Raw genomic sequence first — 14,943 nt, forward strand, 5'->3', positions numbered from 1 at the left:
ATTTTAAGAATGTGACATGTCAGAATAATAGTAGAGTGATTTATTTCATCACATTCCCAGTGGGTCAGAAGTTTACATACACTCAATTAATATTTGGTAGCATTGCCTTAAACAATTTAAACTTGAGTCAAACGTTTCAGGTAGCCTTCCACAAGCTTCCCACAACAAGTTGGGTGAATTTTTGCCCATTCCTCCTGACAGAGCTGGTGTAACTGAGTCAGGTTTGCTGGCCTCCTTGCTCGCAGACACTTTTTCAGTTCTGCCCACAAATGTTCTATAGGATTGAGGTCAGGGCTTTGTGGTGGCCACTCCAATACCTTGACTTTGTTGTCCTTAAGCCATTTTGCCACAACTTTGGAAGTATGCTTGGGGTCATTGTCCAATTGGAAGACCCATTTGCAACCAAGCTTTAACTTCCTGACTGATGTCTTGAGATGTTGCTTCAATGTATCCACCTAAATGTCCTCCTCATGATGCCATCTATTTTGTGAAGTGCACCAGTCCCTCCTGCAGCAAAGCACCCCCACAACATGATGCTGCCACCCCTGTGCTTCATGTTTGGGATGGTGTTCTTCTACCTGCAAGCCTCCCCCTTTTTCCTCCAAACATAACGATGGTCATTATGACCAAACAGTTCTATTTTTGTTTCATCAGACCAGAGGACATTTCTCCAAAAAGTACGATCTTTGTCCCCATGTGCAGTTGCAAACCATAGTCATGTTTTATGGCGGTTTTGGAGCAGTGGCTTCTTCCTTGCTGAGCGGCCTTTCCGGTTATGTCGACATAAGACTCGTTTTACTGTGGATATAGATACTTTTGTACCTGTCTCCTCCAGCGTCTTCACAAGGTCCTTTGCTGCGGTTCTCGGATTGATTGGAACTTTTCACACCAAAGTACGTTCATCTCTAGTAGACAGAACCTGTCTCCTTCTTGAGCGGTATGACGGCTGCGTGGTCCCATGCTGTTTATACTTGCGTACTGTTGTTTGTACAGACGAACGTGGTACCTTCAGGTGTTTGGAAATTGCTCCCAAGGATGAACCATTTTTTTTCTGAAGTCTTGACTGATGTCTTTTGATTTTCCCATGATGTCAAGCAAAGAGGCACTGAGTTTGAAGGTAGGCCTTGAAATGCATCCACAGGTACACCTCCAATTGACTCCAATTGATGTCAATTAGCCTATCTGAAACTTCTAAAGTCATGACATACTTTTCTGGAATTTTCCAAGCTGTTTAAAGGCACAGTCAACTTAGTGTATGTAAACTTCTGACCCACTGGAATTGTGATACAGTGAATTATAAGTGAAATAATCTGTCTCTAAATAATTGTTGGAATAATTACGTGTCATGCACAAAGTAGATGTCCTAACCGACTTGCCAAAACTATAGTTTGTTGGCAAGATATTTGTGGGTGGTTGAAAAAGGAGTTTTAATGACTCCAACCTAAGTGTATGTAAACCTCCGACTTCAACTGTATGTGACCCGTTTCAAGAAGCTAGGCGTATGTCGCATGTCACTATTTCACAGGAGAGGCATTTGAACGTTATTTCATTTAAAAAACAATTCTAAATGCTTTTTTTCGCAGAAATGACTTCTCAAACATGTGACCTTTCATGTGCCTTAATAATGAAATTGTATGCCATCTGTAAATATGAATTCAATTGTTAAATTATGAGCCTAGTTGGTTTAGCCATGGGAAGAAGGCAGGAACCTTCCCACAAGCTATGATTGGCTGAGATAATGGATGTGCTGGACATGCCGAGAGATGAGTTCGGATTGGTCTGCCATGTAGTATGCTTCTGTCTATAACGTGAGCTGCTCAGTATGTGTTGATGATCCTTGCTCCCGTGGCTTTTTGGAAAGATATAATGTTAGCCATGGAGAACTGAAAAAGTGTTGCTGCTGCTCTCAATAACATTGCTGCCCAGAATTTAGCAGGCACTATCGACAAAGATCCGTAGGAAGATGTTGACTTTCTGCACATGGTCAGTGTGAACCGGAGTGACTTCACATAATGGGATAAACAAGCTGTAGTTTGCTACGAACCAAACGTAAAAGACACGCTGCCGTGAAGCGGTCATCCATGTATACGGGTGAGAGTCTAGCTAAATGTTCAGATATTATATGTTACTAATTTAGTTTTCATTATAAGTTAAAGTGTACTGTTAGCTCGCTAGTTACCATTATGATCTGTGTAGTAATATTATTTGTATCTCAGAAAGCCGTTTGGATTGCTAGTTATAGCCTAATGCTTGCTAGCTAGCTAACATTGACCCTAGTTGGTTAGCTTTAGCTTCCTGCAGATTCATAGCCACCATGCATGAAATGCTGTACTAACTATGACAATCTGTTTGTACTGTAGTTATGGGTTAGTATTATAATTCATTTTTTAGCTAGCAATTTTTTAGCTACAAGTCTAAACAAAAGACTCCACTTCGCTCAATGTTAGGTGTGATATAGGGCTCCAGAATGATATATATTTTTCAATAGACAAATAGATAAATTTCCCTCCATCTTTATTTGCGCTAATATTCTATTTAGGCCTGTATCAAATGGTGCTAATTCACCACCTGAGGAAGTGGAAACTCAAAACACAAATATAACACCTCCTACTGCTAGTAGGCATTTATTAATCTAATAGTACATGTAATGTTGCTATGAGGCCTAGTGCACTTGCAATGGCCGATGCGCAATTTCGCCCTTGATGCGATCTTATGTAGCAAAATTTGAAATGTTTTTTTTCTCTTCATTTTTTATTTTATTTTATTTTTTACCTTTATTTAACCAGGCAAGTCAGTTAAGAACATATTCTTATTTTCAATGACGGCCTGGGAACTGCCTGTTCAGGGGCAGAACAACAGATTTGTACCTTGTCAGCTCAGGGGTTTGAACTCACAAACTTCCGGTTACTAGTCCAACGCTCTAACCACTAGGCTACGCTGCCGCCCCATTGGATAAAGAGACACAGACTTACAAAATGGTATGTCATACACTGCATTTGAGGAACAATGGGAAAATAATTCTGCTTTGAAAGTTGATAAACTTGTAACCTCAATTTTGAGAAAATGGCCTTTGAATGTTTTGGTACCGACTGGTACCATTCAGCATCGTTCCCACCCTCTTAAACTTTAGCCCCAACAATCTCTTTAAGGGTTCATCTGAGCGTTCTGTCCCAACAGCAGTCAAGCACCCAAGCTAACTGGCTAAGGTTGGCTAGCTTGTTATCTACTTCCTGAGACACAAATGAGAGAACTGCTCACTGACCATTTTACTCACCCTAGCAGAGTTGGTTCGGCTGTTTTTATGTTATCCAGAGCGTTGGTACACTAACTGTGCTGCTGGCAACAATTAACATTGTTTGCCAACATTTCCTGACACAGGCTATATACAACGGGTGTTGAGTGTTCGTAACTCGTCAGATCTTCTTTGCTCTGGCACACACAGACGAGAGTGCTCTGAAATTGGAGTAGACAGCCAGAGCAAATTAACCAGCCACGTCTATCAACAGTTGTCGAAGTGACATTCTATTGAAATGGATACTTGCATAGTGGAGTCTTTTGTTAAGACATATGGCTAGCTTTCTGTCAAAATTCTAAATGTGTAATATCTTAAAATGTAGCTAGGTAGACTATGGATGGATGCTTCTCGCTGTCACGGGTGCCATGGTTGCCCTTAGTTTTAAGATGTAATCCGGAGACAGGTGTTTTCTCAATCTCCTTAGCTATCATACTCTAATTCCGCTGATTTCAAAACTCGGTCCTCAAGAAAGCGGATTTCAAAACTCAGTCCTCCAGAAAGTGGAGAGCAACACCTATGCAGTTCTGCTATGCAATATATTTTTTATTTAAAGCCTCGTTAGACAGGATTACCTACACATACGGACCAGCTCATATTATAGACCGATGTGTGCTACATGGCAGACCAATCCAAGTTCATCTCTCAATATTTCCAGCCCACTCATTATCTCAGCCAATCTTGACAAAGGGGGAAGATTGCTGACTTTTTCCAACTAGGCTCATAATTTCACAATTGTATTTGTATTTACAGATGGCATACAACTATGTTATTAAGGCATATGAAAGTTCATGTGCAAGAAGGCATTTCTGCCAATAAAATGCATTTTGAGAGAAAAAAAGAAGTTTATGTTCAAATGGCTCTCCTGTGTAGTAGTGACCCACGACATAAGCCTAGTTTCCTGAAACGAGTCACATATCAGATATCTGGATTGTAAAACAGTGCTTTGAGCTCAATAATTATTGTTAAAAAATAGAAATTATACCAACAAAGTTAAGACCATCCTCTCTTGCGGGGCTACGGGTGTCGGGGTAGGGGGGGGGGGGATGGGGATTGGGGAGTCGTGAAAGGCTTTGAGACTCAAAGATTATGGCCTTGTCGAGCCTGTACTCTTTTATAGCGGAAAGTGCAAAAATAACTCCAGTCATGGTTTTATTGCATGTCTCTCACCTCTTCCTGACACATGGACGTAAACAACTCCTCCGACCCTCACGTTCTCACCCGGTGACGTGAAGAAAAGAGGAAAGGACACAGAGAGCAAGAGTGAGACGATTATCAAGAAAGATGGCGCAAAGTACGGGGGAAGATGTAGAGGGATCGTCAACATGCCCAGATTTGTCAAAAGTGATAACAGAGGCGAGAAATGGGGTGAGGGAGAGGAAAATAGGAAAATAAACCCGGGAGAAAGGATGATTGAGTGACCTATGAGGCTCATGTGGTGACCATGTGTTCCCAGCTGATCAGCGGGTCGGTCTTTGATGGGCAGAACCATGCCGTAATTTCCCATCTCCACAAATCTCAAATGACATGCTTTATGTCCGAGCCAGGCACGCCATGCCATGGAAACAGAGAGGAGGGCCTCAGCGGGAAGCAGCATGAGGAGGCTCCGTTATACCTGGAACAGGGGGTCATGACCTCTGGTTTACTTGTTGGGCTCAAAATGTCATGGTCAAGTTTATTATTTATTATATACAGTTACATGCGGTGATGAGCTCGTATAGATTACCTCTTTTGACTTGTTTAATAATGAAGCTTTAGATAGGTACTCCGTGGAAAAGATCAGCGAAAACCCAAGAAAGTTATATTTGTCTCCATTTTTTTTTTCAAGTCTGCTTTCGCTTACTGTAGCCTCTGATGTTCTTTGTGGACTGAACCCTACAAGTTCCTACAAACTTGCTTATATTCTGCTGAATTATGTACTCGTCTTTTGCATCACCATTGTGCTGCTGAGCTCAGTTCAAGGTTGCCTGTCAGTGCTCTTGACCACTGCCTCTCTGTCTCTATGAGGATACTTTCACGCTTGACAACACTGAGCATCTAGTACTTTTATAGTCGCTTTAAGAATTTACCACTTTGACGACAACCGAAGTAGATTTTCACTAAAACCAGAGTGGAATATTTAATTCCCCGTGCTGTCTTGGAGGCAGGCCATCGGCCGAGAGAATGGAAGAGATGGGCAAAGAAAGAAAGAGAGGGAGAAGGTAGGAGAAAGAGAGGGGGTGTAAAAAAAGATAAATAAAAATAGATCTTCCTTTCCCTCTGTCTGCCAGTGTAGCCCGTCTCTCATTAACTGCCAATTAACTTTTGATAAGCTGTGGGAGGGTACTGAGGTGCAGGGCTCACATTTAGATCACCTAGGAGAAGGCCAAAATGTTCCTACTTTAGCCCTGTTCTCTTTCTTTTACATTGCAGAGGGGGGCTGGCTCTCCTAAGGGCCAACATGCCAAGGTCATTGTCTGTTCCTCAGGACCATCACAGCCATCAGAGATGGTTCATCATCCTAGTTGCCTCAAGCTAGGAAAGAGTTCCTGCCCGGCCACCTGAAATTAGTTGGGCTTTGTTTTCTCTTTCCTCTAGATCTCTAGGATGGGCACTTTCAAGTGCTGATTTACTCTAGGGTTTGTTTGGAGGACTGTCAACAGTTGATGTTTTATTGTCTCATTAGTGTGTTACGCCAGAGCTGGCTCATTGTGAACACACTGCAGATGTACCAAGTGGGACGGCTCATGCAAGGTTTTTTTAAGCTGTAGAGTTTTAATAGACAGACTCGCATTGATTAGCCCAGTATAACTACTGCGGTGGACTATTTGTGTGCACATGGTTGTTATACACAGATGGAACCCTTTGAAATGGCAGAGCGGTCCACTATCACAGATCCTAGAGGGAACTAAACAATAGAAAGACCTATAAATAGAGAATAAGCCCTAGTTGGTAATGGACCGGATGACCATGGTGTACACACAATGGATGGTGGTATTAGGGGAGATGAAGTGAAGAGAGGGGTGACTTTGTTAAAACCAGTCAAACATGTAACCACACACACACACACGTGCGAACACACACACACACACACACACGTGCGGACACACTATACTGTACACGGGTGACAATTGGTCCACCTGACCTGTCCACACACAGGGGTCACTGCGTTTAATCCAAACACCATAAACAGACAGTCAGGTGGCTTTAGACACTTGTTCACTGTGAGACCCCCACTACTTCTGTGTTTCTATGTTTTTCTCTCTTTTTTTCTTTCTTTCTCTCTCCTTCTTTCTCTCATTCTCTTCCTGTGTGACTAATGACAGGGTCCAGTGCTCATGTCCTTATATAGCCCTATGTTGTGATCTGGCTGGGTCCGGGACCACAGCTCTCACCCTGGCACCTGTGGGACACAGATGGCGCTCTGGCTCTCTCCAAACACACACACACACACCAAACATACGGCCCTATCGTGGCCATGATGCTGATGCTAGCTTGCCAGGCCACTTTCTCTCCCTCAGTGGCCAGTGTACTCTGTCTGGCTCTGGAGAGGCTCTGGTACTCCCTGAAACATCAACAGACCGACGGACCTCCTAGTGACGGTCTGCTAGAGCACGTGTGGGGAAATGCTAGCCTCCGATCAAATTTGACAGTAGGTTCAAGGATAAGCAAAGTGTGTTTTTAACGGGAAAACAAAGGCCTCATGGATGGTTACAGTGGGCCGATAATTTGGATTTAAGATGGTTGCCATGGTGACATTTTTGTTGTCTTTAAGATTTAAGAATGTAAAGGTATGCTTTCTCCCCTGTTGATGTTTTCCAGGGGTATTGCACCGCAGCCTACTATTTACTGTACAGTACTCTGAAGTCACCAGTTGCAGGGCTTGACTTTTCTCCAGCATTCTTAATATAGTCTCTCTGCTGCAGAATGAACTCACAACACACCAGTTCATCAGAGCCCAGTTATCGACATGGGGAGATCTTTCCTTAAATGGTAGACTGCCCTGGGCTTTATTTCCACCACAGCACAAATGAAATGAAGTCCAGGTTCCTGAGAATGGCCTTTTAGAGTGGAGAGGCAGAGTGAATGGGAATCTGTTTGAAAGATGGGACAGTAGAGCCAGAGCAGCAGACTGCATGGATATTGCCTTCCCATGGAGAAAGGCAGTTGATTGGATGTGGGGCGGCTCTGTTAAAACAGATTATAGGTCTAATAGATTTATACTGTGTATGGGCGATTTCCGGCATTATGGACATTATATATGCACGTACAATTCCAACTTTAATGTCTCTCAAAATGGACAAACAAAATATAAATTCAACTGTTTGTGTGTGTGTGTGTGTGTGGGGGGGGGTTATACCCGAAAGAGCAGACTTCAAAATAGTGACTTGTTATAATGCAAATAAGAAGCATTATGGATGTTACATGAACATATCAAAACTCTTGAGTTTGTAGTTTAAGTCTTAGGTCAACACATGGATAGCCATTTCAAAGGAAATTTGTATTTACAGATGGCATACAAGTTTGTTATAAAGGCACATGAATGTTCACATGTTTCAGAAGGAATTTCTGCCCCAAACCTTATTTTGATCAAATTGAAATAATGACATTCAAATGCCTTTCCTGTAAAGTAGTGACGTGCGACATACGCCTAGCTTCCTGAATATATTCTGCATATGCATTGCTCTTTTAAAGGCCTAACCCACCGCTGGTGTGCATGTCCAAATACATCTCTTTTCGTGTCATATGACCATAAAGTATTACTTGTTAAGCAAAATGTTGTGTGTATATGTATGTGTGTATGTATGTATGTGTGCGTGTGTGTGTTTATTTTTTAAAGCACACAATATAGCTCAGTATTAGAATGATTTATTTTATACTATCATTTTTGCTCATCTTTTCAAGGGTGTCAATCATTTCGGACCCCACTGTGTGTTCTAAGATGATCTTAGCTATAGAACATAACATTTTTAAAGATATCAACAATTGCTTCAGTTAGTCTGAAAAATACATCTCAGAGCAAGCACAATGATACATCAATATCTCTCACATTGACGACCGTTACGGATTTAACTGATATCATGATGCTGAAAACAATACTGACAATGAAAAGAGAAACAATTATTGACCATATTAAACTTGGATGAAAATGAGCTTTACGTGAGAGAGTTTTAATATGCTCCAGTTTTACAAAATATATATATTTTTTTTAAATGATGTACAGTATGTTACATTTGCCTGTCCTGGTCACCACCTATACTCCAGAGAAATGTAGAACGCACAAACAAAGGCACTTTAATTTTGTCTGTGTTGCTTCATTAACATCTCAACTTCATAACTAACATGACAGTTGTGAATGGAAAAACAAGCTCTGTGAGCCATTTCTAAAAGCCATGAAATTTGATTGACTGAAAAGTATTTTTTTAGACTTGGCATCCTGCTCTGTAATGGTTAAAAATCATACAATTTCCTATTTAAACTTTTCAAATAAAGTCTACATGCCAACATATGTGACTCGTTTCAGGAAACTATGCGTATGTCGCGCATCACTACAAATTGCGTTTTTTGCCAGATATGCCTTCTAGAACGTGAACTTTAATGTGCCTTAATAACAAACTTGTATTCCATCTGTAAATGTGAATACAAAATGTAAATTTCGAGCCTAGTTGGTTTAGCCATAGAAAAAAAGAGCAACCTTCCTGCTAGCCATGATTGGCTGAGATAATGAGTGGGCTGGACATGCCGAGAGATTACTGGATTGGTCTGCCATGTAGCAATCTTCTGTCTAATTGAGCTGGTCAGTATGTGTAGGTAATCCTTTCTAACACAGCTTTTTTTGAACGATATCACGTAGTAGAAATGCAGAAGTGTTGCTCTCCACATTCTGGAGGTCCGAGTTTTGAAATAAGTGGAATTAGAGTATGATAGCCAAGGGGATGGAGAATATGATTGCAAATATGCAAACGGAGTCGAAAAGAGAACACACAGAAGGCTGTTGTATAAAACACCCGGATTACATCTTCAAACTAAGGGCAACCATAGCATCCGTATCAGAGGGGGAGAAGTGTCCATCCAAGTAAGATAGTCTAGCTATCTAATATTTTCAGATATTACACGTTTCCGATTTTGTCAGAATGTTGTTTTTATTTTGAGTTAATTCGTACTGGCAGCTAGGTAATGTTACGTGCATGATATGTGTAGTAATATTATTTGTATTTCAGAGCCATATGCTATTGCTAGTTATAGTCTAATGTTAGCTAGCTGACATTGAACCTGGTTGATTAACTACCTGCAGATTCATGCAGGGTAGTAACGTAGTGAGTTGGGATTATGGTTCATTGTTTAGCTAGTTAGCTACATGACTTAACAAAACTCCACTATGCAAGTAACCATTTCGATAGAATGTTCATGATGTCACTGTGACAACTGTTGAATTCGTTCTCAGAATAACTGACACATTTATGAACGCTCAACACCTGTTGAATATGGCCGGTGTCAGTAAACGTTGGCAAAAAGCATAATTACATTTTTGCCTGCATCACAGTTGCAGTCACCAACACCCTGGATAACATAGAAAAAGCCTAACCATCTCTGCTAGGGAAAGTAAAATGGTCAGTGAGCTGTTCTCTCATTTGTCTCTGAAAGTAGCTAGCCAGCGTTAGCCGACAGTGCTGCTGTTAGGACAGAACGCTTGGATCAACCCTACTCCTCTGCCAGAGCGTCCAGTGAACACTTCAAGAGTGAAACACTCTGAATTTACAAACAGACAATCTGACAGTGCTCTGAGTTTTCGAATGCCCAGAGCACACTTTTAAATTGACAAAAATACCCATAGTATATACCAGCCTTTAGACTTGAAGTCTTTGGTTGTTTAGTACACGGGGCTAAAGTGGGGCTAAAGCATAAGAGGGTGTGAATGATGCTGAAAGGGTATAGACATAGAAGAGCTCTCTAGTAGGTGAACCAAAACATTCAAAAGCAGAATTACTTTCCCATTGTTCCTCAACTGTAGTGTATGAATATACACTTTTCTTGCTCGGAATCTCTACTTTTATCCAATGTAAAATACACCATTTCAAATTTTGCTACATAAGATCAAATCGAGTTGGTCGGTACATATAGACCTTCAGGATGATTATGAACATGGTTTTATTTGGACATGCTCAGGTTGACTTTTCCATGGAATCGGCCACATGCCACTAGGCTATTGTCCTGTGTATTAGCATGATTTGACTGAATGCTAACCATCCCCTCATTTGTTAGACGTGTGTGTGTCAAGAAAAATTAAAGAGATGTTTTATTATCACAAACACCATATAGGTGCAGTGAAATGTGTTGTTTTACAGGGTCAGCCATAATAGTATGGCGCCCCTGGAGCAAATTAGGGTTAAGTGCCTTGGTCAAAGGCACATTGACATATTTTTCCGCCTTGTCTGCTGGGGTATTCAAACCAGCGACCTTTTGGTTACTGGTTCAATGCTCTAGACTACCTGCCTCCCGCCCGTCTGTGTGAGAGAAGTGTCCTTCTGTAGCTCAGTTGGTAGAGCATGGCGCTTGTAACGCCAGGGTAGTGGGTTCGATTCCCGGGACCACCCATACGTAGAATGTATGCACACATGACTGTAAGTCGCTTTGGATAAAAGCGTCTGCTAAATGGCATATATTATTATTATATTATATGAGAGTGTATTTGCAACAGTGAGAAAAAGGGAGAAGAACAGAACGTTTCTCAACAATGTGTCATTTAACCCTATTCTCAACCAGCTGGTAGAGCATGTTTTAAAATGGCTTTTGAAAAACATTTTCACTTGACCTTGATTGGTCAACTCCTCCAGCCCTCCTGCATCAATTAGCATAATTTGTACCCGATCGGTTGCTGCAGTTCTGTGTCATGGCACTTTAACTTTGCCCACTCAGAGGGCAGTAAGAAATCTCAATCATCACCAATGGGATAAAAAGGCAGGAATTCAGTTGGTGAGGGATTAATATTGCACCATTCCTGTTAGTAGTGACCTTGAAGAGTAGGAATATTACAATAAATAGTTAATGTAAAAATGTGCTTAACCATATGTGACTGACGATTTGGTCTTATGTAGCAAAATTTGATGTGGTGTGTTTTTACATTGGATGAAAGTACAGACTTGGCTAGAAAATGGTATATCATACACTGCAGTTGAGGAACAATGGGAAAGTAATTCTGCTTTGGAAGTTGATAAACTTGTAACCCCACTTTTGAGAAAATGGCTCTTGAATGTTTTGGTACACCTACTGGAGAGCTCTTCTTTGTCTACACCCATTCAGCATGGTTCACACCCTCTTAAGCCTTAGCCCCACCCATCTCTTTAAGGATTCACATGTGAGGCCATGTGCTAAACGGAGTGTATGGTAGTGTACTAAACAACCAAAGATTTCAAGACTAAAGACTGTTTAATACTACGTCTATCTACATGTCTGTAGACAGTTGTCGCAGGGACATCGTGAACATTCTACTGTCTACGTCAAACTTGTCGTTGTCGTTATGAAAAAGCATAAACACAAAAACAAAATAGCATACCTGGTGTATTTTAACACCAATAAACCCATCAGTTTAAAAATGAATTTACTATGTCAATCTAACAAACCAGGCAACTAAAAGCAACTTTCTAAACAATGTTTAGGTTAGTTTATAGTTTACGTTAGCTGATTAGCCAGTTCAAATAATGACCATACCATATAGCTGACATCATCTTAACCTTAGCTCATTTTTATTCATTATTACATTAAAATGAACTCACAAGATTATTACTTACAAGTTAATGGCGAGCTAATTACAGAAAATATCTTACCGTTCTGAGTGTGACGAAATAAAAGCAGAGCATTCTACCGGAGAATCTTAGAACTTGGACACTATCGTTGGCCTAACGTTATATCCTTATTTGACTTTGGTGCAGGTCATGTTGTTATTCACATTACCCTCTCTGGTAAACACACACTGGATCAACATTTATTTGTCACATGCACAGGATACAGAAGGTGTAAACGGTACAGTGAAATGGTTACTTGCATAGTGGAGACAGCTAGCTAGCTAAAGAATAAACCATATACCTATCTCATAACGTTACTACCCTGCAGGTAGCTAACGCTATCCAACTAGGTTCAATGTTAGTTAGCTAGCTAACATTAGACTATAACTAGCAATGCAAATGGCTCTGAGATATGAATAATATTACTATACAGTTTATACATGTAACTTTAGCTAGCTAGCTATCAGTATGCTTTAACTTGCAACAAAACAACTTTCTGACAATTAGAAACGTATAATAAAAGTACAACATTTCGCTATCTAGACTCTCTTCTTACCTGTTTACATGGATGAACTCATCTCCCTCTCTGTCACGGAGGCCATGGTTGCCCTTAGTTTGAAGATGTAATCCGGAGACGTGTTTTATACAACAGCCTTTCTGTCTGTTCTCTTTTCGTCTCCGTCAACACATTTGCAATCAAATGCCAGAATTGTCTTTACTATCATTCTCTAATTCCACCGATTTCAAAACGCGGTCTTCCAGAAAGTGGAGAATAGAAGTGGGATGCCCCGGTGCACAACTGAGCAAGAGGACAAGTACATTAGAATGTCTAGTTTGAGAAACAGACACCTCACAAGTCCTCAACTAGCAGCTTCATTCAATACTACCCACAAAACACCAGTCTCAATGTCAACAGTGAAGAGGCGACTCCAGGATGCTGGCCTTCTAGGCAGAGTTGCAAAGAAAAAGACATCTCTCAGACTGGCCAATATAAAGAAAAGTTTAAGATGGGCAAAAGAACACTGGACAGAGGATGATTGAAAAAAGTGTTATGGACTGACAAATCTAAGTTTGAGGTGTTCGGATCACAAAGAAGAACATTTGTGAGATGCAGAAAAAATGAAAAGATGCTGGAGGAGTGCTTGACACCATCTGTCAAGCATGGTGGAGGCAATGTGATGGTGAGGGGGTGCTTTGGTGGTGGTAAAGTGGGAGATTTGTACAGGGTAAAAGGGACCTTGAAGATGGAAGGCTGTCACTCCATTTTGCAACGCCATGCCATACCCTGGCTTAATTAGAGCCAATTTCCTCCTACAACAGGACAATGACCCAAAGCACAGCTCCAAACTATGCAATAACTATTTAGGGAAGAAGCAGTCAGCTGGTATTCGATCTATAATGGAGTGGCAAGCACAGTCACCGGATCTCAAACCTATTGAGCTGTTGTGGGAGCAGCTTGACTGTATGGTACGTAAGAAGTGCCCATCAAGCTAATCCAACTCGTGGGAGGTGCTTCAGGAAGCATAGGGTGAAATCTTTTCAGATTACCTCAACAAAATTGAAACTAGAATGCCAAAGGTCTGCAAGGCTGTAATTGCTGCAAATGGCGAATTCTTTGACGAAAGCAAAGTTTTAAGGACACTAATTTCAAATCATTATTTATAACCTCGTCTTGACTATATTTCCTATTCATTTTGCAACTCATTTCATGTATGTTTTCATGGAAACAAGGACATTTCTAAGTGACCCCAAACCATTGAATGTTAGTGCATGTCAGTAAAAAGTATGGGTTAAATCTGGTGAAAAATATCATTTGAATTGTTGACAACACACTATATTAGTAACAAATTGGTTAAACCACATTTCATGTCCCATGTGGTCAATTAATCAATATTCAGATGAAAAGATGCCTATAAAATAATGCTTATAATAGTAAAAAAACAAAAAACCATCACTGTCATGTATTGTCTGAAAATGTATAAACATGGTGGAAGAACCTCAATCGTTTGAAAGTTAAGAAGGACATTACACTATACACCATCTGAAAACACATTCATTTCAATGTAATTGAATATTCATGTTTAGACATAACACATTTGCATAATATGTTACAATTTGAAATCAGTTCTCATTTAACAATACTTAACTACCTGTAAAAGCCGTTGAAGCAGATCCAAAGTATTTTTTGTAATATTGTTGAGATCTATTGTATTATGGCATTGCTGGTATGACCCTCTTTTGATCAAGAGGAATTCTTTTTTTATACTGGAAGTTCTTAATAATAGTAACAGGAATTTAAGGTTGAAATCATGTTTTTCAAGAATAGACAAAGTCATTTTTTCTAGAGTCATATAAAATACATGTCAAAATGACCTGACTGACAGAGTTTATCTTGTGTTTTCAGCCTGATAACCTACAGAAGACATGGCTGCGGGAATTCTACCAGGTACGTTGAACCTATCCTCTTCATATTGACACAGTGCTGAATACAGACGTGTACAACTCTTCTCTAGGCCCAACTGCTCTTTGCATTTCTAGCGCTCTATCGTAGTCATGTGGCTGTGTTTGACTCATTGAGTGATAGTGGCTTTGAGGAGAAAAGAGCACAGGCTGTGTCATATCTTACCTTTGATCTACATAGGAACATCTGAGAAACCACAACTTTTTCCACTCTAGCAGGGGAAGTCAATTCAGATAGATAGACAGGCAGACAGCTGTTGCACCAGCCTGGTCTCATAGACTATACGTAACATAGTATAAGTCAATTCGGGGCACGCAAATTAGTATGATATGTTATGGCTGGTATGGTTACATAAGACCGATGGTTACTTAAGGCAAAAAACAAGTAGGGTGGTCAGTCGGGGTGGATGGGAACCCAAAGGTTGCAAT

General features: G+C 40.6%; 1 protein-coding gene across 3 annotated transcripts in view; it reads left to right on the top strand.

The window, feature by feature from the left end:
- The window catches only part of LOC118401457 (inositol polyphosphate-5-phosphatase A), a 189,721-nt gene that overhangs the window by 57,352 nt on the left and 117,426 nt on the right, over positions 1–14,943 (top strand). For all 3 annotated transcript variants that reach the window (XM_052477865.1, XM_035798973.2, XM_052477859.1), the window contains exon 2: positions 14,459–14,500. In XM_052477865.1, coding sequence (XP_052333825.1) covers positions 14,459–14,500 — 42 coding nt within the window. The remainder of the gene's footprint in view (positions 1–14,458; positions 14,501–14,943) is intronic.

This window comes from Oncorhynchus keta, chromosome 2 (assembly GCF_023373465.1).
Source record: "Oncorhynchus keta strain PuntledgeMale-10-30-2019 chromosome 2, Oket_V2, whole genome shotgun sequence".
NCBI classification, from domain to species: Eukaryota; Metazoa; Chordata; class Actinopteri; order Salmoniformes; family Salmonidae; genus Oncorhynchus; species Oncorhynchus keta.